At 37.0% G+C, this 25,174-nt stretch overlaps 1 protein-coding gene across 9 annotated transcripts in view; it reads left to right on the plus strand.

Moving 5' to 3' along the window:
• Positions 1-25,174, plus strand: part of thsd7ba (thrombospondin, type I, domain containing 7Ba) — a 317,109-nt gene that overhangs the window by 152,816 nt on the left and 139,119 nt on the right. For all 9 annotated transcript variants that reach the window (XR_014207450.1, XR_014207451.1, XM_082175663.1 and 6 more), the window contains one exon: positions 8,358-8,534. Coding sequence is in view for 7 of the 9 variants with exons in the window: in XM_082175663.1 (XP_082031789.1) it covers positions 8,381-8,534 (154 nt within the window). In the remaining 2 variants the exon portion in view is untranslated. The remainder of the gene's footprint in view (positions 1-8,357; positions 8,535-25,174) is intronic.

Consider the following 25,174-nt stretch of genomic DNA (forward strand, 5'->3'; position numbering starts at 1 on the left):
ATGATGTTAAATAGGCTAGGCTATTTAATCAATAACGCACACAGCGTAGAGGAGAATGACAGTCAACTACTTTGAATATTATAGCATTTTGGGCATAAACATGTAAATAGTGAAAAGATTGACATTGAAAAATGACACAGAATGATTAAAATATTTTATCCAAATAAATAAATGTTCGTGGTTCGTACTGATGTTATTAATCTGTTCTCATACTCTTCAGCGTCACGGTCACTAGTTTAGACGAACACTGACACCCTGTTGTGAAATAATGGTGTATTTTAACACCCGCTGCTTTCTAAGATCGGCTTGGGTTGGATTAAAAACGTCATGTTCCGATAAGTTTGGAAAATTCTGCGCACAGTAAACATCAGAATATACCTCCTCCTGTCAATAAAAATTGCCAAATTTTTTTATCTTATTGCGGACACTCGTTTTAGGTTGCGTTTGTTCAACTCAATGACCACAGTACATTGAAAGTAAACATAACCGAAATAAGTGAGACGTACTATGTTTTCCAAACGGAAGTGCGTCATGAAGCTCAGTGCAAGTGGTCCATTCCCCAGTCTGGGCTCAACCGTCTTCGAGTCTGTAATGGGTGGAAGTACAGTGTTGCGTGAGAGGTCTCTGCCAAGCTGCTTTTCTTCTTTTCCATGTGCAACTAGAAATAATGAAGAGAAATAGCAGGCATTTTGGGTCCCTGTGCTTACTGCATGTCACTTAGAGGAGACTTCTATTTATTCAATTATAAGACCGGTCTGACAAGGTGGTCATTTTAGTATGGGTCATATTATACTGGACTGCTTTTAAGACGGTGATTTAATTCAGAAATTTCATTGATAGATGCTTTTCACTTGGGAATTCTATCACATATTCATTTATTTATATATACATATATATATATATATATATATATATATATATATATATATATATATATATATATATATATATATATATATATATATATATATATATATATAGTATAAGTATAAGTTGTATTATAAGTATAAGTGCCTGCTAGCTGCCATGACACCTAGCTGCATAAATGTGGCATCACTTAATGGGCAACACGCTGGGCAATTTTTCAGATTTTTCAGATTATTTCGAATGTAATGTTTTGCCATGATTTTGAGAAATCAAACTTTACAATTAGACATGAGCCCCTTTCACACAGCGCGATGATCCCGGCAAATTGCGGGGAAATTGCCAGAACACCTTCTGTGTGAACGCAAACACGACCAATTGGGGACCTAGTAAAATTGCCGTGTTCAGTCCCGGAACATGCGCTGTATGAACAAAAGCCGTAATAATGCCGTGTCGTAGTGATGACACTGAAGCCGGGATCGTTCGCCAGCTAGTGAAATGGTACGTAATGCGCAAGTTTATGATCGAATCAGAGAAAAAAATGCACAAGCATGGTTTCTCGAGAGAGAAATCGCAGCTCATAAGCAAACTTAAGACGCTGCTGAGACATTACAAGTCACATCAATGTCACGTGTCTTTACGGGATTTTTACGGGTTTTGTGTGAACTCTGATTCCGGAAAATCACTGGCAGTGTGAATGAACTAAAATCAAACGAACCCGGGTCAAATCCCGGGTCACTTTATCCGTGTATTTTCCGGAATCTCTGTGTGAAAGGGGCTATATAAGCTGTGTCCCAATCCAGAGTTTACATCCTTCGAAGGACGAGGACTTCAAAGGCCATGTCTTCAAAGGTCAATGCCGTAAATGAGTCCTATTTGTCGCGACTTACACTACTCTGCCCTCTCTTAAAAAATAAAGTTTTTATCAAGATAAAATCTACAGTACATATAGATTTTTTAGTGTAAACATGTTGAAGATGAGCAAACCGGTCGAAGACGATCGATCGAAACAGGCCTCGATTCAATAAATAAGCTATTTCCTCACAAAATCTGTTTATTCAGCTGCCTCTCCTCCGTTGATAGCTATTTAAAAAAATTGCCTCTTTTCTTCTTCCCTGCGTACCGCCAAAACCGGAGCGTTAGCTTTAGTCGTTGCGCTTTTTTGGCTAAAGGCTAAAGGCTTGATTTGCAGTGGCTTTGGAACACATCGGTAGTTGTGGCTGTTCACACAGAATGTATTATGTTATTGCATTGAAAAAAACAAGATGCGGGCAGTGGAATTGGAAAAAGGCAAGGTTAATTAGATGGGAGTTGAACTCATTTTTTAACTCGAGTGCCGTGTTTTTATAATGCTGTTTCATGCGCAAGAAGCGGCAAAAAACGTGAGACGCAGGAGCCACCGCCAAACGTCTGTCTAGAGCAGGGATGGGCAACTTCAGTCCTGGAGGGCCACTGTCCTACAGAGTTTAGCTTCAACCCTAATCAAACACACCTGAACAAGCTAATCAAGGTCCTCAGGATTACTAGAAAATTACAGGCAAGTGATTTTTTTCAGGGTTGGAGCTAAACTCTGTAGGACAGTGGCCCTCCAGGACCGAAGTTGCCCATCCCTGGTCTAGAGCATGTTTACATAGAAAACAATGAAAAAACAGCTCAGTTGAATGCAAAAACCTGTCAAGAACTACTACTGTATGTTTGATATCTCATGTTTGCATGATGGTGAAAGGCTGAAAGATGCTGTTATTTACTGTTTTTACAAAACATTTGCTGTTAATAATAAAGAATGTGAAGCTGACGTCATGGTGCGTTGAGTTGTGGGTAACTGTCTTGTTTAGGCGGCATATTAGGAGGATCCACTGCCTTTCTGCTAGTGAGTTTAAGGCAGTGTTTTGAATTTCTGTCGTGATTGTGAAAAATGTTGCAATTGTAGGTCATTCATGCTGCATCGAGAATTGCCATAGTAACTCACGACATTGTTCAGGGAGAAAACTGAACAATATACTACCTTTTTTTAAAGTAGTAAAACTTTTTAATGAGGGAAAAGAAACGGAGTTCAACTTTAAAATATTAGTGTCAAGACAACTTCTTATTTCTCTCTTTTATGATGCCAGCTCGCTAATAAAGTGTAGGTAGAGGCTTATTATCAAGTTGTGTGCTTTCATGGTTTTATGGACAAATAAGGAAGCAGAAATGACAGGTGGCGTTCAAAGGTTTGCTCGGCTTGTCGAACACAAGCCAATTGGACGCATTACTGTATGGAAATTGAAGCAAGGGGAAGGCGTCTGTGATACAGTAAACAGGATTAGGAGCTTTTGTTTCCTTTGCTGTCAGAGCCAGTTGTGTCCTGCAGAGAAAGATCTAATGGAACGAGCCTGGCTGAGACTGCAATAGACCTGTTACAGACAGTGTCTACTGTGGGAGTTGTAATCAAACGTTAATTACCGGGCCCACCTGTTTACAGACGGATCAGTTCAGATGCCCTGTCCCATGTGAAGATTTGGGGAGGTCAGTATTCCACATTTCAAAAAGATAATGCTGTTTTTTTAGGCACATTGGTTCAAACATCTAATTTTGCATTAGAGTTGGATGTAGGAATCTTTCCTTTTTATGAGTATTTTTAATGTACTTTAGGACAGGGGAGAAAAATAGCACTCAGGTTGGGTGGACATGGTTGCTCATACTTTTTAAAACTTGCACATATTCCTGTGTGGGTCAATGCCACTTGTCCACATCTATTAAATTCAAAAATACATTAAAAATGCAATTAATACTTTCAGTGATTTTTTTTTCAACATGTTCCTGGATCAACATTCCAATCGGTTTTGAGGGACACGTTTACAGTTTATGTTAAGTTTAGGCTTACAACCAGGTTTAGGAGTTTCTAAATCAGTGTTATTCACCTATAATTTTCTTCTGATTTCAGGGATAACATGGGTGGGGTTAAGTTTAGGGGTAGGGATTGGGTTAGGATTACATTTTTGGACAGGAATGTTGTTCCTGGATCAACTAAATGCATCTAATCCTACAAAATCAGGACAGATGGGAGTGGAAAGTTCTGCGCGTGATCTACTGACAACGTGCAAATTAAAGAATATAGCCGGATCATTTCCATAATGACCAACGCAATCTACCAAGAGCAGAGCAAATTAGCGTCTTTAAGACATGCTTTTTTGAGGCTTTAAATAATGGCGCTAATACTACTGAATTGACTAGCGTAAATCACCTTATATGAATCATTCAAATACTCTCCTCCCATAAATTTTGCATCTGAAAGGGTAACTCCTGCAAATGCATATGCAATAATGTCAGAACGTTATGCAAAAATAACCCTGTCCACGTCTTTTCAGCACCAATTTTTCACTGTATGTCTTTAGTAAATCCTAATGGTAGTTTTTTAACGCCACAAGAGGTTTTGCACTGATGCAAGCTGTTAGTAGATCTGGCCCTAAAAACATAAAGCCAAAAATGTGATTGTAAAACAACTGTCCTGATATTACAATAATGATATATGGGTAACACTTTATTTTGATGGTCCCTTTTGAAAATTCTGTTGACTATCAGTATCTCTGTAACTACATGTCAGCTAGCTCTCATTAGAGTATTAGTAGACTGTCTGCTTAATATCTGCTAACACTTTATTCTGGTGGTTCCCCAGCAGACACGCTACTGACTAGAAGTAACTTTGCAAGTACATGTCAACTTACAGTATTCTAACCCTACCAGTCTACTAATACTCTGATAACACTTTAATGAGAGTTAGTAGACATGTAGGTGCAAAGTTACTTAGTCAACAGAATGGGTTAAAGGGACCATCAAAATAAAGTTTAACTGATATATGTATAGAATATTATCATGATAATAATAATAATAATAATATAAGAAATATTATAAATCCTCATTTATATGAGAATAACTTGAATAAAAAAATAAAATAAAAAGTTAAATGTTTTAAAAAAAAATCCTGTATTTAAACTGCTTATTAAAGGTGCATTGCGCAAGTCTCTGAGTTTTTGCAGAACTATGCCCCCTCTGGCGGCAAGCGAAACTGCAGCCAGAAGTGTGCACGCTCACGGACAAAAGTTTTCTTTTTTTTTATCTTACGTGGAGTTTGCGTTGGTGTTTGAAACGAACTACAAGCCGGTCTCTTAGAATCCATCTTCTACGGAGCATGGCGGCGAATACACAAACCTGCCAGACAGCCAGGTGAGCGTGCCGTGAACGCGCATGACGTCACGCCCAGTCTAAAATTCCGTCCCGAATCCCTCTTATTTATTTTACTTTACAGGATTATAGAGACAATCTCAGTGATCAGAGAAGGGCTCATTCAGCCCATCAGGCAATTGTTTAAGCATGTATGGGTTAGAAAACGGGTATTTTTAACATGAAAAAGTTGCTTAATGCACCTTTAAATGCAGGAAAACCAACAACAACATAAAATAGGAAATGTAGTTGTCAAACACAAAAACCATAGCACATGTAGATGTAACACCAGATCACACGGCAAGAATGGTAAATGCCTTCTGTTTGATGTTCCTGTGAAATTCACTGCCTCAGCTAATACTAATAAATTAATTCCCATGTGCTTCTTTGAAGATATATTTGAGCACATGACTTTTCACACCAATCTGATATATAACCCACCCAAACTAGAAAGACTTTCAGCCTGCTGACAAAGTTTGCTTTTATCCAATTCAGCCGGACCCCTGCATAGTGGTAACAAGGAGAGACCTGCATGACCTACAAGCCTACAATAATTTGAACCAGTGCATGCTTAAATTGGATGGTTTGTTACCCATTAATGGCAGTATAAATGAAAATCTGAATGAGAGTCCATGCCTTTGCCTGAAAGAGTTAAGGTGTGTGCTCCTTGAGAAAATCTTGACTGTCATGAATCCTGAAGCGCAGAAGCTTTCTCAGGTTCTTAAGACTGCACACTGTGTTCCAGTCTGAGCCCACAAGCTTTGTTTGACCTAGTTATTCTAAAAAGCAGCGCAGGACTTTGACGCATTTGATTTCCAGGATGGCTGTGTCTGGTACGGCGGGTGATAGGCACATGCAGGAACGCGTGTCAGGATTCACATCCTCCCTACGGCTGACAGGTCACGGAGAAAAGGCCAAGTCCATCACGCTGAGGTTTTTCACTCTCAGTCTGTGAATGTTTGCAAGGCTATATGTAACCTTTCGTAAATCTTCACTGTAAATGTTGAAGTTTTATGTTATTTGTGTTTTGTTTCTGCCAGCATGCGGGATTACGGTGTACATTCCTACACCATATGTATCCGCTTGTTTGTGTGCTCGCAGAACTGTGTGTGTCTGTCTACAGTTTGCGTATATCTGGCATGTCTATAGATTAGTATAGAGGATAAAGGAATAGCTTAAGGACATTTTATTTGCATGTGTTATTTTACTCCTATCTCTCAGTAAAATCTGAATCAAAATACTTTTGCAAAATATACACTACTGTTTTTTGGGTTTTTTAAAGAAATGAATAGTTTTATTAATCAAGGACACTTTAAATGGATAAAAAGTGACATACTTTTTTAAAGATACAGAAGACTTCTATTTCAAATAAATGCTTTTCTTTTGAACTTTCTATTCTTTTTTTCTTTTTTTTAAATAGAATGATTTCTGATGGACCATGTGACATTTAAAACTGCCAGAAATCACAGAAATAATTTACATTTTAAAATATATAAAAATCGATTTTTTTTATTTGAAGCATATTCAAATATATGTAAAAATATTACTGTTCTTACTGTATTATCAAATAAATGCAGCCTTGGTGAGCATGAGACTTCTTTCAAAAACATTAAAAAAATCTTACCAACCCCACCATTTAAAAGGGGTGTACATGTATGATACAAAATAGGTAATTTCATTTGAAGAAAAAAAAGAGAAAAAACACACACACACACACGCAAAAAAAGGGACCAAACTTATTTTTTGAAGATTGTTATTCCATTTTAATAATTGTTCACTTGACTATATATTGAGAACATATTAATTTATTCAATATTCTGTTATTTAAAACTGCAGCGTTTTGCTGAAGTACAGCTCTTATAAAAAAAAAATATATATATATATATATATATTTTTTTTTTTTTTTTTTTTTTTGCAGGTTTTGAGAGACAGATGTTTTGTCTTGATTCTGAAGGAAAGCTGACACAGTACAGTACAGGTCAACATCACTCATTTATTCACTTAAATAGAAGTGAAAACTGAAATATGTTTTCAAAAATTTCATGATGCAATCTCAAGCAACCAACTCTCGCCTATTCAAGAGGATATCTGTGTATACCCTTTTGAAAATATCTAATTCTATCAAGACATTTACTTGTGGCAGCAGTTAAAGGATAAGAGATCTTTTTTCAGTCCGTCAAGGCCTCTCACCATATTCCTCTCAAATCAGATTGTCCTGCAACACTGCTGAAGCAATGAAATAAAAATCTAATTTCCCCAAATGAAATCAACCAAAAACCAATTGGGAGCTGCAGGCTTTCCCTGAGAAATCACATCAGAATAATTCCACATTCCAAACACATATTTTAGTCCGATAGCAATTCATCCATCAATACACCGATTCTGTCTAGCAGCCTCGAAAAGATCGTCCACAGGTAATGCATTGTATGCCGTCTCCATAAGAGGAAAATCAATCAAAATTTTAATTCAGATAATACTGTAATACACTGGTCTGTGCAGAGCTGTGTCCCATATATGAAACAATGATGCTTTAAAATATAGAGATCCCCATTTCTTGCCACGGAACTGGCACGAATGAATAACCTTGGTTTGTGCTGCCGAGCTGTTTAAATGAGTTACTTTCCCATTTCGGTTTGTCAATGGAGAAGTTTATTACATGTGAGAGGCATAACGTGGATCCGGTCCATTGAATATTTGCCATTTAAATGGTGTGCAGATTTCCATCAGTCAGCTCGTGACAAAACAGACTGTGCGTTCAGGCGGTAAAAGATGTTTATAGTTCAAGATCAGCTGCTTTAAATTGTGAATAGTACAACCACAAGTGTACAACTGCTATCTCAAAATGTTTGAAAAAAAAAAAGTTTTATCAAAGTAAATCAGATATGCATTAAAATTCCCTGTCACCTATACACATGCTTGGACAGTCAGTGATTCCAGAACTAATCTTTCAGCCAAAGGATATGAATTACAGCGGCGGGGGACAGAATTAAATTAGTTGCAATAAAAAGGTGTTAATATCCTCAATTACTTCAGGGCTGAAAGACCCAATGCTCTGTCTGTGTTTACCGTGGTATTTACCGCATCAGTGCATGCAGCTTTAAGACTAAATGATCCTGATCCTGACACGTGTGCTCGATTTGACGTCCTCGAGGATTAAATGACTAGTCAAACGTATGCCGGTGATTAATGTAATGATTCCCAAGAGTTGTTTAATATGCTTGGCTGGTGTATTCGCTCCCTAACAGGTAAGAGAGCATAATCACCATTGTTTGCTTTGTTTTTTGTTTTTGCAGGACTAAAAGTGGACAGGACGTCAATGGGCTGGACTATGATTCTAAAAGATGACTTTGGTGTAACGGGCTGGACATGGCGTGTTGGGAAATACCTGCTGCTCTCTATGTCTCTCATTGGAATGCAAGTGAGGTCGGACCTGGAGTTTCCAAAGGACAGGCACTATACGTGGAAAACGGGTAATTGTGTTGTCTATGATGTCTATTCCTGTGATATGGAGATTTCTATGCTAGATCTCTTTTTAATGGCTCCGCTTTGATGTTTCTTCCTCCTGTTAGCATTACACAGCATCCATCCATCCATCCATCCATCCATCCATCCATCCATCCATCCCACTCGAGCTCCGATGGGGTTGTTTATCAGGAACTAGCGTAATAAATACCTCCGTGCCATTTCAAACATTTCGTCATGCTGCTTTCTTACATCTAATATTTAAATATTACATTGCTCTCTGAGATGCGGCCTAGCAGTTAGCGTGTTCTGTTAGTGCAAAATTCTGTTTTAATTTACTTGTTGTTTCAACCCTTGCTTATTGGAAAAATGTGCCTCTACCTACTGTATATTTTTGGAAAACTCCAAAGATGTACCTATACTTACAACTCACTGCAGTTTCCAGTTGAAATGTACAGAATTGTGCAAAATTATTCAACCCCCCGGAGGCTGTCATAATTTACATATGTAGGCTTTTCTAAAGATACATTTATTTTTATCTTTAATCTATAACAGTTTAGTGGGAAATTAAAGGTGATAATGTCAATAATGTAATGTTTATGAGTTATATGAATTTTTTTTTTATGCCATAATTATTCAACCCCTATTCAACGCTGCTGTTTTGAAGTCACTTATTTGTATGGTATGGTACAAAATTGTGTTAAAACACAATTAAGCCTTTGGAAACTCTATAACAAAACTGAATTAGATTGTGCTGTTACTCATACATGTATTTAGCCCATGCATGTGCTAAAGCTGAGTTGCAAATATGACCAAGTCAAACGAACTCTCACAAAAGCTATATAACAAATTGTTTTATTACATTAGAAAGTCTATGACTACAAGAAGATTTCCACTAAAACACTAAAAGTTCCTAGAGACACAGCTGGCAAACTTATTCATAAGTTTAAAATGTGTTGTACCAGAGAACCTTCGAGGGTTTTGAAGAAAAAGCACAATGTAATTAAGGGGAATAAAATGATTGATCAGTGCAACTAAGAAAAAACCTCAATTTACTGCCAAAGACTGTGAAGATGGCCTGATGAAAGGAGGAAAAAACATTTCAATGCAGAGTGTAAGAAGAACACTAGACAAGCATGGCCTTCATGTTGGCACATCTTTTCGAATGCCACTCTTGACCAGAAGAACATAAAAGGCTGATTTAAACATGCTAAAATAAAATCTAGATAGACCTGTGGAGTTTTGAAGGAATGTTTTATGGAGTAATGTGACCAAATTTTTTGACCTATGGATCAGCTGTATTTTTTTTTTGTAAAGCTTATGAGCAGAACACCAGCATCTACATGGTCAAACACAGAGGTGGTTCAGTCTTGTTATGGGGTGCTTTGCTGTAGCAGGAAGTTGAAATCTTGACTGTATGAAGGACATCATGAATTCTTTGAAGTATCAAGCCATTTTGGCAAAGATGCTGATGCCTTCGGTCTTCAGACTGAAGCTTGATGGACTTTCCTGCAGAACAGCCATCCCAAAGTTTTCATCCAAATCTACTGAAGCTTGGTTCAGGGATCCGTTGTAGAATGTTCTTGAACATATTTGGTGGAATTTGAAGAAAACAGTGGTAAACCAAAGATTATCAGTGATCTGGAAGCTTTTTTCAAGCGAGGAATGGACCAAGAATGCAGTAGAGAGGTGACAGAAGCTTCTCAACACTTACAGGCAGCGTTTATTGGAGGTTATAAAGAATAAAAGATTCTGATAAAAAATATGACTTTTGGAGGTTGAATAACTTTGAACACAATTGTTTAGAGACACTTTGATTTTTTTATTGATTTTTTTTCATCAACTTTACATCATCAGAATCACTCAAATGTGTATTAATACACTTTCTATAATAGTTAACTGATGCCTTTGTTGAATTGTTTTCATACAATTTAGTTCTTGGCAGCAAAATGTCTTGCAGGTCAAATGGGTTGAATATTTTTTATTGCAACTGTATGTTAAAAAATACTTCTTTTAATGTGGTTCCTTGAAAACTCTATGATGATGTGACCTCAGAACACTTTTACCATAGTGTATGATTTGTAAATTAATACATTTTGATGTTAACGGCACATTACCAGCTACATATGTATGGCTTTTCTGATGTAGTAAACTTGCTCAGTAGCTCATCTAGTACAGCATTGCACTCGTAATGTGAAGTGATCGGGTACGAAGTTTGTTTCGGCTGTATAGCAGATCTGGAAGAAAATTGTCCAGCTTAAGTAGGTTCAGTGTTGATTCATTTCCGCTGTTAAAATCATTAGGCCTAGTTATTAATTTAGTTCTTTTATCTATACAGCAGCTCTGGAGAAAACAATGATGTCATCGTCCAGCTCAGTTCAGTTCTCAGACAATGGTGTCATTGCAGGCAGATATATAATGTTGAATATTAAGACCAGACATTTCATTTCTAAACTGCCACAATATGTACAACAACTAACAACATATAACATTGCCAGATTCACGTTCATCACGTTGAACATGTTTGACAAGCAGCGTGGTCATTCTGCTATTTTTTTTTTCCTTTAGTTTTGCACTGACAAAATAAGTTAGACGGGTTTGAAATGACATGAGAGTGAATAAATGATGACAGCATTTTTATTTTTGGATGAAAAATCCCTTTAATTGCATTGTATTGACTCGGCGCTCTGTTTGCATGTGTCTTTCATCCGGTCCCTTTTCCCCCTGCTGAGAATCCCTCATTCACACAGCTCCCAACATCACAACGACACTGACATCTTACACTAGAATGAAAAACTCTGTCGAGTTTGATCAAGAGGTCCTGTGTGGAAGTGGGTCTGTTAGCATAATATATTCTCTGAGAAAGATTTTCCATCTCTGCTGAACAATGACAGGCCCTACTGCAGAGAACGTAATCACATATAATGATGTATATAGTAATCTATTCCTAGTCCTCAAAGCTGGAGTAATTACCTACCATTATGCCTAGCTCAAGATTTATGGTGTTTGCCAAGGCATTCTGAAGTAAGGCAGGATTTTTTTACATGTTGTGCTCAGTTTCACAAACAAGAAAATCTGATTCCGACCCTTAATCTCTCTGGTTCTGTCAGAACAGGTCTGATTTTTCCCTCGCTGCAATGATTGATTCCAGATAAGGACTTTTACCCTTGGCGCACACAACTTTCTGCAGCTGTTGACTTCGAAATATTTGATCAATGAAACGCAAAGGCATGTGCATTCCATAAATGATTTAAAACACCCATAGGTGATTCAGTTTGAGCCTGATTGTTATCCTAGCTTTGCCTCCAAGAGGCAGACCTGCAGAATGAAGCAAAAAACCTTCGGAGTAACAAACGCAGAGCGTCGCTCTCAGATCAGCAGTGTGGAAAATGAAGTAATGAATTTAAACTCACTGCCTCAGATGTATTCTCTGTCCCGGTGAGTGCGGTTTAAACCTTTTTTGTACACAAAGGCCTCATTGGCTTTATGATCAGCGCTTTCATGTGCTTCTCCTCAGTGTGGCGATGGTACGACTGAAAAGATAAAGAGATTGATGAACTAAACTTGAAAAGGCCCGTATGCAGAAAGAATCTAATCAGATCATCGCGGGCGAGGCTGTGACATCTCTGCTGAGCAGTGACGGCTGATATATATCGCTTGGAAAAATGAGAAATCACAGCACCGAATACAATCTACTGCTTTCTGGTGCGAGTTGCACCAACAACAGCCATTGTACGTGCATCTGATATGTCTATGGCCATTAAGATCAACATAAAAATTTTATGGAAAGGATTATCATATGGTTGGGCCTATTAGCAGTGCCTTACAGAGCATGAGAGATATCTGGTGTGAATTATTAATGACTTGATTATAAAGTCAACTCAGTTCCACTTTGCAGAGTTTGAATTATTACGTTGTAGTGATGTGGCGTACTGGCTTTTATCATGTGGTTGGTGACAGTTTTTTAGCACCATTCTTCAGCTAGTCTGGAAAACATTGCCTTTTTATTGGTTCATATGGCTTTACGCTTGACGTAATTGGTGGCCTATAATTCTTCTAGGCATTTAACCACAGGCAGAGCTGAGTTCAAATGAGTGTTCAACTGTTATAGGTGAAACCTTTTACTCAGAGTTAGCAGAGCTGCGTGACTCTTCACGTTATGGAGAGCTGAAGTGTGCTTTGGGCTTGACCTTCATCACTGTCTGAGAAACGGGGGTGGGGGGGTACCCAAGGCTGTGGGTAATGGGACGATCATTTAGCTCCTTAAACAAAGCACTCTCATTAGGGCCTGTGAGGAACAATCCCTCCTGCTCCATTTTTCACCAGCGACTGCCTGAAGAGAGGGAGAATGAATCGATCAGTGATTTTACTCTATGCAGGGTTTCTGCATGTCATTTAAAATCAAGGAATCTGGTGAAAACGTGAGCATTATTTCACATTGGGCCATCTGAATGGGCTTTTAACAAGCTGCAAATAATGGCTGATATATTTAACATTGTCAAACCTCATGCACTGTGGGAATATTTGGCTAACCGTTTTCAGCAATGACTGTTTTCCTCCCTGTGCTTCAGGAGACATGAAGATCGTATCGAAAAATAACGGATAAATGGAAATGCAGCATATGCTGTATTTCAAAGTTTGAACTTAATTGTTTTTTAGCTAATGTGTTATTTTGTCAATATTAAAATTATTTTATGTTTTCAGCCCACATTTCACACTGCGAATGCTTCATTAATTGTCTAAATATTGTTGTTGTTTTTCTCTCGTTGAAAGTCCAGATGGTCTATTTTAATGAATGCTCACTTTATGTGGTAATTTCATGTTTACATATCTTCAAGACAGTACAGTTGTACCCTTTACGAATGTTTGAATGTAACTATATTTACAATTATGCATTTGGCAGATGTTTACTATATCAAAAGTGACATATTGCATTCAAAGTATGCATTTTGCAAGTTTATGCATTCCCTGGGAATCAAACTCTCTATACAGGGATGACCACATAGCTAATGAGTTTGGTTTCAAACTTCTTGCATGAGTACAACACCATAAACACAGACATAATATAGACATTTTATTATAGACAAAGCATTATGAAATCATTTACTTACAGTTTATCCAATACAGCTGACTGCTTTATCTGTCAACAAAAGTTTATTTGCAAGCTCTCCATGTGCCTCTTTTAAAAAACAAAGTGCTCCAAACAAACCTATAATCCGGGACACCATAAAAATAAACCATCCACTTGTTCCTGGTGCTGGGACCCTTTTGTAGTCTGTACAGATATGCAAATGAGCTGTTTAAACTATGCGTCAAAGCAAAGGTTATTTTACTCTTCCCTTTGTCCTGTTGTTGACAGACTCAGGCATGTAGAGTATGTGTGCAATATAGTAACTTATGCTTATTTGGCGTGCTGTTGGGTTCCGAGCTCTGAAATTTGGCGCGAACCCAGAGTATTCCCCCTCCTTGACTGAGAAAGAAAACTAGCCTATAGTGAGGCGATGTGGTGGTGGAGGGATGCGGTGAAACTGTCATGGGACAGAGGTGAGGGAAGGCTATATTTATACCGGCTTCCTCTTGTGCTGATTGGTTGATTATCTGAAAGTGCTCCTCTCGAACTTTGTTACATAAAACTTCATGAAGTGACTGAATGTCAGTGGGTGGGGCCTATATTGCAATTATGTACAACTATTCGTTGATGTCTTGCTCTGGAGGCAGTCATATGCAAATTATTTTGTCTGTGTGACGTCACAGAAGATCAAGGCAAATTTGATTTCTCATGTCATGACCCCTTTAAAAGAAAACTCTATAATGAACAAAATGCCTCTGTATTGATCTTTTGCTCTGCCTCTTGTTTTGCCTTCCTAGCATATCAATTGTTATATATGATGCAAGATAAATATGTCAGCAGTAGCACCATTACACTGGCCCTAGTGGAGTCTGATTGATCTCGCTCTCAGATTAGTTTTTTCTCCAACATACTGTGAAAGGTTTCATTGCTGGAGTCACGTGTGGTCTTAAATCCGATGGGGCCTTGTTTGATTTGTTACACCATTACAGTTGTCCAGTTTCTAATGTAGATAGGATATGTAATTGGCTTTAAAGGGATGTAGAAAGGGAATATACATTTTCATATTAATATAAAAGTCGTTGTCTTAGTCTACTACTACTGTTTGCGAGTTTCATGACACACAGTGGTCCTATTATTCTTTTTCACTTTTTCAACTTTAGTTAGTGTGTAATGTTGCTGTTTGAACAGAAAAAAAGATCTGCACGGTAACAAAACTCAAAGTCCACTCCAAAGGGAGGTATTTTATTTAACAGAGCTTTCCAAGAACTACAATGAACGACTCGTTTGGACAACAACGAGTTTGTTACTCATTAGTGGATCAAAACTTGTAAGTATGTCTTATTATTTGTAGTTGCGTTTTCTAATAACTGTTCCCATTATACGGTTTTATATTGTTGCTACGATGTAAACAAAGGGCAAAGCTGTTTGTCACCGCTAGCCTGCTAGCCAACATTTGTACTGATATAGTGTTTATTCTAGCTTTTGTAAGCTCTCGCTTTTGTAAGACTATTCGCCACCCCTTAGGAAAATTATCCTTGATTTTGTGATCGATTACTGTTTGTATTACCATAGTTTTCAAAAAATATCATGATGAAATGGTGTATAATATTGTATCTAAAATAAAAATAAATAAAATAAAAATACCACTCTTAAACATCCTGTGAAATCCATGCTTGCAAAGTCTGTGCATGAAATCCGTTCTGGACGATCTTCTTGTTTGTTAACGTTCTGAAGTCTCGATCAGGCTTGAATTTGGTTTGAAATTGACGGCATCCTTAATATTTACATCTGAGCAGATGAAACTCGCGGTTATGCTACGGGACGTGACATTTCCCAAACACGTGGTGTCAATCACAACACACTGAGCCAGCTAACCAATCACAGCACATTTCGTATTTCAGGGCTTCATCGAAACCGGAACTTAACGGCGCGTTTGGGCCAGACTGGGGTGAGAAGAGCTGTAATTATGTAAAATATGTGACAAACTTGTTTTTGAACAATCAAGCATGAAAGCATATTCTAGTACACCACAAAAACAAAATCTAGACTTCATAAAAGGGCATAATAGGACCCGTTTAATGACATTCAAGGGTCGGTTAGTATCAAGTAAACAAGATAACATTTAATATGTAAAGCTGCTTTTTAGGTAACTGGTTAGCAGTAAGGATCATGGCCCTCAGTGTGGGAGACCTTACTTTAAAACCAAATCCTATTTGCAAATATCACTGTATCTCCTGTTCTTCAAAGTCCTGTTTATTTGCTCTTGTGATAAGGCTTATCTCTGAAAACAGAGCATCCAGTTGGTCTGCATTTCCCCATCAATAAGAATAAGCTTGTGGCAGTTCACTGTCTATTAGCATATCAGTTATATCCTCCTCATGGATGTTAACATATTTTCTTAAGGTCTGGATTTGCATTATTAGGAAATGTCTCATCTCATTCCCACATGTTTATCTCAAAGACGGGGGCTCAAATTTGTTATGGATTTTTTTAATGTTTTTTTTTTAAGAAAATGTATAGCTTTTAGTCATAACTTGGTGGGCGCCAATTAGAGCTGTACATCAAAGCATTTTATTTTTGGAAAGAAGGCATTTATAGTTTTTTTGTAAAGCTCTTATAAATCTATAAAGATTTAATAAAAAAGGTTGCAAACACATTCCATTTTCTTGAACACGAGGTCAAATCTCATTGCAAGTTTGCAAAATGTAGTTGATTTATTTTGATGCAGAGTTATCTCAGAGGTGAAAGTAAAATGGGGAAAAATACCAAGTACAGCATAGAATGGCATTGTGTTATTTTTCTTTGAGATATGGACTGGCATTTGAACTGGCAGAATAATGCTGCAAGTCTCTTTCTCTGTGGCCGGCAGGTTTATTCTCCCTCTCCTCTCAGAAAAAACAGTTACAATCAGCTCTGGTGTAAATTACTGCAAGTCACACTCACACCAATTACCACTTCCTTTCTTTCACAGAGATTTGTAGCACATTTATCCAAATGATTCCCAAATCTAGACAACATCTATTGTTTTGAAAGTCTTTAGGCAATTGTCTATCCTTTACCCCTAAACACATCTATACAATATGTGCGTCTGTGGATACAAAAAATACAATAAAATATAAATGAAAAGTACTACTGGTTAAATGTTTGTGGTCGGTAAGATTGTGATTATGAAGTGTCTTATGCTCATCAAGGCTGTATTTATTTGATAAAAAATACAGTAAAGCAGTTATATTGCTTCTATTTAGCAACGCTGATTTTTATTTTATTTTTTTATCAGTCCAGTCTTCAGTGTCACACGATCCTTCAATAATCATTCTAATATGCTGATTATGTGCTCAGGAAACATTTCTTATTGTCAATGTTGAAAAGTTGCTGTTTGAAATTGGGAAACTACAAAAAAAATTCAGGATTCTTTTATAATAGAAAGTTTGAAAGTACGACATTTATTTGAAATAGATTATTTATTACAAATGTCTTTACTGTCACTTTTGATCAATTTAATTAGTCTGATAAAGTCCCCCTGTGGTGAGAATCAAGATTTTAATATTCTTTATTTATAAATATTGTGTATATGTCTATGTGGTGTTTTTAATATGCTTTAAAACAAAACATGTGCAAATTCATAAGTCAACACCATTACTGAGTGCTTTCTCCTTAAAACTGCAGTGAAAAAAAGACAGTCTCAAAAACACAGTTTGAAATCGCTGGTGCTGACATCACAAAGTTACTACCTCGTAACCAATCACGTCAATGTGCCAGCTGGCTTTAGCATATCATTAACAGCGAACTAGCAGGGGAGTCTCAAAAGTAGCCATGTTATCCCAGTATATATAAATGTTTTTGTTGATATGAAAAATCGGGTAGATTTAGCAATATAGCAGGTGTATGATATTGTTATGATGAACTATATATCTTTCTCCACTGAAGTTCTGATTTGTTCAAAGCGTTTCTTATGATTGTTAGAAGGCATACTGAGATGGCGAACGGGAACATAGGTTGTGTAACATTAGCAAGCAAAAGGCTTATCATATTAATTACCGTTGTGTCCAACGTTGTAAAGAACGAGACCATTGTGGAGCGTTTACCTCAGTAAGTTGTCCGAGTGAATGGAGGCGCGGCGAATCAGCATATTCATGGATCCACGTATACTAAATGAAGCAAGGGTGTAGAGTTACATTCAAGCTATTTTAAGGAATGAAGATTTTTTTCATAGGAAAACACTTTTAAATATGTAATTTTGGTGATCAAAGATGAGTTTTAAGGGATACAATTATTGATTACAGTGGGACTTTAATAAAATCTTACTGAACTTTTAAACTGTAGTGCATTTAATTGAACATGTAATGAATTATTGTTCAACTATATTTTATATTCTAACAAAGCATGGGCATTCTTTGAACTCCCCAACATTTAAGTCTGCTCGATTATTATAGTTTGTTTAAATTTGAGCCATTTGCAGAAGTGAAAGGGTTTGTGTTCGTCTGCATTACGTTGATTAATCTCATGTAGATACTCTGGAGGTCTTAATGGTCGCTTTTCCAGAAGATGTGCATCCGGATTAAATGTGGGAACTTGAGGTTGAGCACATGAGAGCAGAGGCAATGATTCTCTGCAATGAGAAATCAATAAGGGTTTCATTAAGGAAGGAGGGTTCATCTCAGCCCTTTCGTCATGTATCATTCAGGATTCAGTGGTCGCTGTCCATCACAAAGTTAAGAAAATGAAGATGAAAAGAGAGAGGTGAAGTGTTACAGTATTACCACTAGACTCATGGTAACCTCACGGAACTTGCTGTTAATGAGCATCTTGAGGATATGAACTGGACGTGAGAAATCGTTTGGCTTTCACTGCCAAAGCCAAAATGAATACATTTATATTTTAAAAGAATAAAGACAGATTGCATTTTCTTTATACCACATGTTTTTGCTTTTGGACTATATTTTGGACTATTTTTGTTTCTAAATGTCTCTTAAATTTCAATGGTTTCATTCAGGGCAGCCAATTATTGACTGCATAGAATAAATTGTGGTGTTCACACATTTATCCTCACTCTTAGTGAACCCATGTTTAAAGTGCCCCAATAATGGATTTTTGAAAATGACCTTTCATGTAGTGTGTATAGCTCTAAGTGAATGAAAACATCCTGCAAAGTTTTAAGTCTGACAGTTCATCTTATATAAAGTTATTGTCTTTCAAAAGCAAGAGTCGACTGAGTCAATGAAATAGTCATAAGCCGTTTCGTTGTGACGTCAAGACGAAACTTTAGCATATTGCCCGCCCACTTATTGTGCACACAGACAGAAGGGAAAACTTGAACCTCAAACCGGCAGCTGATTCCTGTGGATTCTGGATAGCATCATGTCAAGAAGATGCTGTGCTCTACAATGTGAAGGTAAAGCCAGTTTTTTTCCCCACTGCCCAAGGACGAGCATGTGAAGAATCAGTGGTTAAAGTTAATCTTTACCATGATACGACTGCTTCTCAAATCTCGGAGTTCAATGCAGGATTCGCAAAACGCTTGCTCTTGAAAGATGGTGTTCAAAATACGTTTATATTGTGTAGATCTCCTGCTAACTGGTTAACTCACATTATTACTGTCTTACTGAAATACTTCTGCTGATCAGTTGTGGGCCACTATTACCTAAAACTGTCTATTAATGCAGATTGTCTGTCGTTCTCACTACTTTGAGTAAACATTAAGCATGGAGCAAGATTTGTTTTACCAACCTTTGTTACATCAGTCATGCATGCTAGAGCTCGGCTAATGTATGCACTGTTACAGTTTCCGCACATTCACCGCAATAAATTAGAAAAACACTTGGTAAATAAATAAGTACAAGTAAAATAATCAGTTTGTTGATGGACATGCACTTGTTAATGCTTATGATGAGGAATTACAGTTGCAACATCTCATAATGCACCTCAAACTGAGTAGTGTATCACTGAGAAACGTCCTGTTCGAGTCGTCCTTGCGATGGAGGTTCTGGTTGAATGAATAGTTCTTCCAATGTTTCATCATCGGACTCGCGCTCGGATTGAAATGGTAAAATCGACGTCATTGTTCATTACTGTGTTTAGTTTACGGTGTAGGAAGCCTCAGGACAAGCAGAGCTGACTTTATGGCAATGGGCGTTTTTGTTTTCGACATGTGCACTGTACGCTGTAAATCAGAACAGAGCAGCTCGCGGAAAGGAGTGATTTAGAAAAACTGAATCATCTGACAAGTCTTTTGAGAATCATTGAAAATGTGGTGATGTGCAAATTTATATTAAACAACTTTGACCTTTGATGCATGTAAACCTGTTGTAGGAGACTCCAAAACAACATTAGGAAACTTTAAAATAGCACAATAGGGGCACTTTAATGCTGTCTGGGTTGTGTTTTCTTGTACCTTGCAGGAGGTTTGATTGTGGTTTTTGAGGATCGAAAGTAAGACAAATTAGGAGGAAAAGTAAAGTCCTTACGAAGGTGTCTGCACTTTTTATCCTGTTGCAATGAAGACATCATTTTGTCAATGAGATAACAAACATGTATGTTCTTGAAAGATACTTTCTTACCAAAACAACTGGTTCACGGCATTCACTGGTGCTGTAACTGTCATCTGAATGTGCTGTCTAGTAAATTGACCTTGGAACACAGTGTAAGATGCAGTGTTTAAGGCTTTCCTTACATTATGCGATAACGCGACTGGGAGTTGGAGCCGGTGTGTGCTATCTTCATGAGCAGGGGGAGCTGATTGAGGTTGTCTTAAAAGCTTTACATTCAGCCTCCCCAGACCCACCAGACAGGAATGTTCCAAGTCGTTTTCATTCCCAACAGAACATTCCTTGCCAAGATACAGATTTCAGAAAGCCCTCTGCCTCTGATGTTCCTTGATGCTGTGAAGGTTATCTTATCAACCACATGCAAAGTTACAAAAAAAAAAAAAAAATTCTTGGGAAATTAAATAAATAGTTATTTTGATTATACAGTGTTTTTTTATTATTATTAAATAAATGCATAACGTTTTCTGTGAAAGTTTTAGGGGTAGGGTTATACAGTTTGTACAGTGTAAAAATCATTACGCCTATGGAGAGAACCCGTAAACCGTGTGTGTGTGTGCAAATTGCTAATTTAAGCCTTGCAGCTCGATTCAAAAACAACTTATGTTTTTAATGATTTTGATATATTGGTAGACACACTCCCAAGCTTTTGTTTTGGTTTGTTTTTGCATACCATTTTAGCTAAATCAACACATTCTTCACTACATATCTTTATTCTATCTGTTAATTTAAAAAAATATATGTAGAGGAACAAATTTGAGCTTCACAACCATAAAGCTGTAGTAGTAATTGTCTTGTAAGTCTCCATGAGCAAGTGTGGCCATGTGGAACACATTACCATATCTCACATCTGATAAATCACCATATGTCATTTGTGACAAATAGCATTAAATCAGAATGTTGGAATATCCATAATTAGGAAAACATAAGTCCTCATTTGTCATAAACTTTTCACACTGTGCAAATAACACATTTTCTAAACACACAAATATGTGTACGGTAGCATCAGTTCCAGCTTCACCATAGGTAAAGGTGTGAACTGCGGGGAAAGATTGCCAAAAGCAGTGTGACAGACACACTCTGTAGGTGCTGGCATGACTACCAAACTATCTGGTGCTTTTGGTAAAAGGCCAAGAGCCGCGTGTTATTTAACAGGAAGGGACAGGAGGATATGTCCATATGCTCTTAATGGAAGCAGTGTGTCGGATACATACTTGAATGAACACACATTACTAAAATTATTCTTTTTAATGATTTCAGTAATAAGTTCTTGTAACGTTAGAGTAAAAATTGTAATGTTGTGAAATATAATTATTTAAAATTATTCTTTTTTTATTGTTATCCATTTTGAAATATTTTTTTCCATTACTCCAGTCTTAATCATCTCATAATCTTTCGTTATAGTACAAATAATATATATTAAAAATAACAATATCATGTGTGTGTGTGTGTGTGTGTGTGTGTATATGTATACATTTTTTTCATACATTTTTTTTAATAAATTGCTTGTGATGTTCCTGATTTGTAAATGTAATCTTTAAATGTGTATAATATTATTTTAGACAGCCAATACAAACCACTCAAAACAAATTCTGTCTAGAACAAACTGTTGGTCCTGCTGGGCTGCTATTACCTAGTGACAGATAAATGTGTATCGAAAATACTGTAGAATGTTACTGGACTGTTTTCTCTTCTCTTTTCCAAAACCCTTTTTGTATTTAAAGTGGCTTTTTGGCCTTGATAAACTGAATGTGATAATAAACAGCGATGACAAACAGAAGATTTAAGGAACTTGACAACATTTTATGGAAATTAATACGACAGTCAATGTAACTGTGACAGCACTGCCAGGAAAAAAACTGCCTAAGTTAGGGGACTGACACGAAAACATTGTCAAAAAGCCATCACTTTCCATCAAGTAGGAATTTACAGCTCAGCAACTGTTGTGGCAGTAATGTTTTCTCTGTGTCATCACAAATTACCCACCCAGCCAGTGCAGCAACAGATTCAGTAAAATTGGCTCCCCTGCGATTAGATTTTCTCCTCTCTTCCACACAGTCCTGTTTGAAACTCTATACTGTGCGTGCGATAATTAACCTGGTATTACATGGCCTCGGGGCCACTCCAGGGGCCCTTGCGAGAGGCGTAGCTAAGATGCAGTGGATGTCATTGTCCTCCTGTCACACTGCTGTCCAAGGCTTGAGACTATGGTAATTCTCGCTGTTCTGTATTTTACTCCACATTCTCTCAACAATGTATTAATATGGATTTCGGTCAGAAAGACTGTAACAGAAACACTGCCCTAGATATGGAATCTTATCCTTGTCACTTGGGAATTTAAGTCACCTGTAAATGTCATTTGTATTAATTAAGACTTTGTACTACTAGTATGATGTCTTACACATCCTCATACACAGTCACTACAGAGTCATTTGCGTAGAGGGACAGACATTTTATTTTGAGAAAAGAGAAAAAGATTCTGTGAAGTGTACTGTTAATGGAGAGAATGTGAAGTTGTTGCGTTAACAGATATTTTATTTTGAGAAAAGACAAAAATATTCTGTGAGGTGCACTGTAAAAAGAGAAGTTGTTTAATTTAAGTGAAAGTTAAACAAAAACTCTATCGTTTACTCCCTCATGTCGATCCAAACCTGTATGATTATTTATTCTTCTATTGAACACAAATGAAAGTATTTTCAGTGTTCATACAATGAAAAGTCAATAGGGTCTAAAACAGCATTGGATGCCATTGATTTTCATAGTATGACCAAAACATTTATTTTTCATAACATCATCTTTTGTGTTCTACAGAAGAAAGTATGAGTAGTAAACGAGTTCATGAGTTATTTTTGCATTAACTCTTCCTTAAAGAATTACTTTTGCCTGATATGATCTTTAAAAATGGCTTTTATTGGTGTAAGGCTCTCAAACTACTGGAGATTCATACCCCTCAAATATTATCCTTAAATCTGCCCCACAGATACATTTTTACCCTTTGCATTTTGTGGATTGTAATTTCATATCTCATGCAGTGACATTCAGACAGTTTTTCATGAGACACTAAATACTTTTGGAGGGGCATTTTCTATATATATATATATATACATACATACATTCATAGAGGTAAAAAGCTGCAGCCTAGGTGACAACAAACAAGCCAGCATGCATCCATCTAGAAGGTTTAGTTCTGCATGTCTACACTGGACGTGTTGTGCAGCAAAACTAGATCTCCCTCTTATTACAGTCAACAGAGCTGTCTACACTGGAAGCACCTCTGATGTGCCTTCAGCTGACGGACATCCTCATTCTATTTTTAACATGCTGCACAGCTACTCTACTTATTTTTTGACTGCAATAAGATGTCTTCTCTTACAAATGTCAAATGTGTGATTTGATGGCTATATAGTTGAGTCTTTATTAAATAACTTACTGACTGTTACATCAAAGACAGATTACAGTGTTTCTGGCCTCTTAATGAGTCTGATACCTGCATGATATGCAGTTGTGCTTTTTAAGGAACAGAATTTCAGGCATCATTAGACCACTAAACGTGTAGAGCAGTGTGCTACATCATGTAAGGAAAAGTAAACTGAATAAATGTGCATCGTCATTCATTATACATCTTAATTAATTTCACCAGTGGTGATAATTGGCTATTGAAATTGAACCGATTTGTTCAAACACCCCGATTTATTCACCAACAAATCAAGTGACTTGTGAGTCATTGGGCCCTATCACACACCCGGCACAATGCAGCGCCAGGTGTGACGCAAGTGTTTTTTGCTAGTTTCAGCCCGACGCAGTTATCATTTTCACGTCCTGTGCCATGTTGTTTAAATGGCAAATGCATTTGCACCCATGGGCGTGCTGGTCTGAAAACGAGGTGTGTTCAGGCGCATTGTTGACACGTTGCTATATTGAGGCAACTGAAATAGACTGCGCCATTGCCTTTAGACCAGGTTTTTAGACCGCAATTTTTCATCCGTTTAAAATGATCAATCCGTTTAAGTTACCTGTAAATGTAATGTGTATTAATTAAGACTTGGGTCATCATGCTGACTGTGTATCAGAAAGTTTGAGTCATCATACTAGTAATTAACTGTATTTGCATAGAGGGAAAGACAAGAAAATGTCAATTCAGTCATCATTTACTCAAAAAAGGCGATATTTTCTAAAGTTTTGTTCATACATTGGACAGACACATCAGTTATAATAAACGGAAGCCCAAGCATGTTTGCTTTATGTGCGAAAACAATGAGTTTTTTTCTTGCGTGTCAAGCAGATTCGGTTGAGCTTCTGTTTATGTTCGCTGATCAATGTTTATATGTAAATAAGAGCATAAATTAAATCTGTTCATCATATAAAGTGATCAATTCTCTTCAGAAAATTTGGACTAAACCGCTCAATTCAGACGGAATAGTTTTATGACCTCTTTATGAACTTTTTGAAGCGTCAAAGTGGTAGTTGCGTAGCTGTCAATGGAGGGACAGAACTGGCTCAGATTTTATTAAAAAGATCTTGATTTGTGTTCCGAAGATGAACGAAAGCCCTACGGGTTTGGAAGGATTTTTCAGTATCTCAAGACATGTTTTTTTTTTTTTAAGTTGAACTTATTTTAACTTGAGCGCCTTAATGAGCGCTGTCTCATGTGCGAGATGCTTGCAAAAGATGAGCACAACGGTCAAAGTCTAGAAGACGAATAATGTGTGTACAAAAACACGTTCTGTGTCAACAGCCCCTACAGTGACTGTTAATATTGTTTTTAAAATGTAAGTTACTACATATTAGAGGTCATGATTCATGAAATGGAAAATCTAAATGTCATTGATATTTACACACATAAGAGGTTACAATCTAACTAAATATATATATATATATATATATATATATATATATATATATATATTTTTTTTTTTTTTTTTTTTTTTTTTCACCCTTCTGAAATGGCCGCATTTTAAATCGCCCCATTTGTGACATCACGATTTTCGACTACGTGTCTTGCCAATCAATTATTTAATGTCACTCGCTGGTTCTG

The sequence above is a fragment of the Leuciscus leuciscus genome, assembly GCF_965113295.1.
Source record: "Leuciscus leuciscus genome assembly, chromosome: 7".
In the NCBI taxonomy this organism is placed as follows: Eukaryota; Metazoa; Chordata; class Actinopteri; order Cypriniformes; family Leuciscidae; genus Leuciscus; species Leuciscus leuciscus.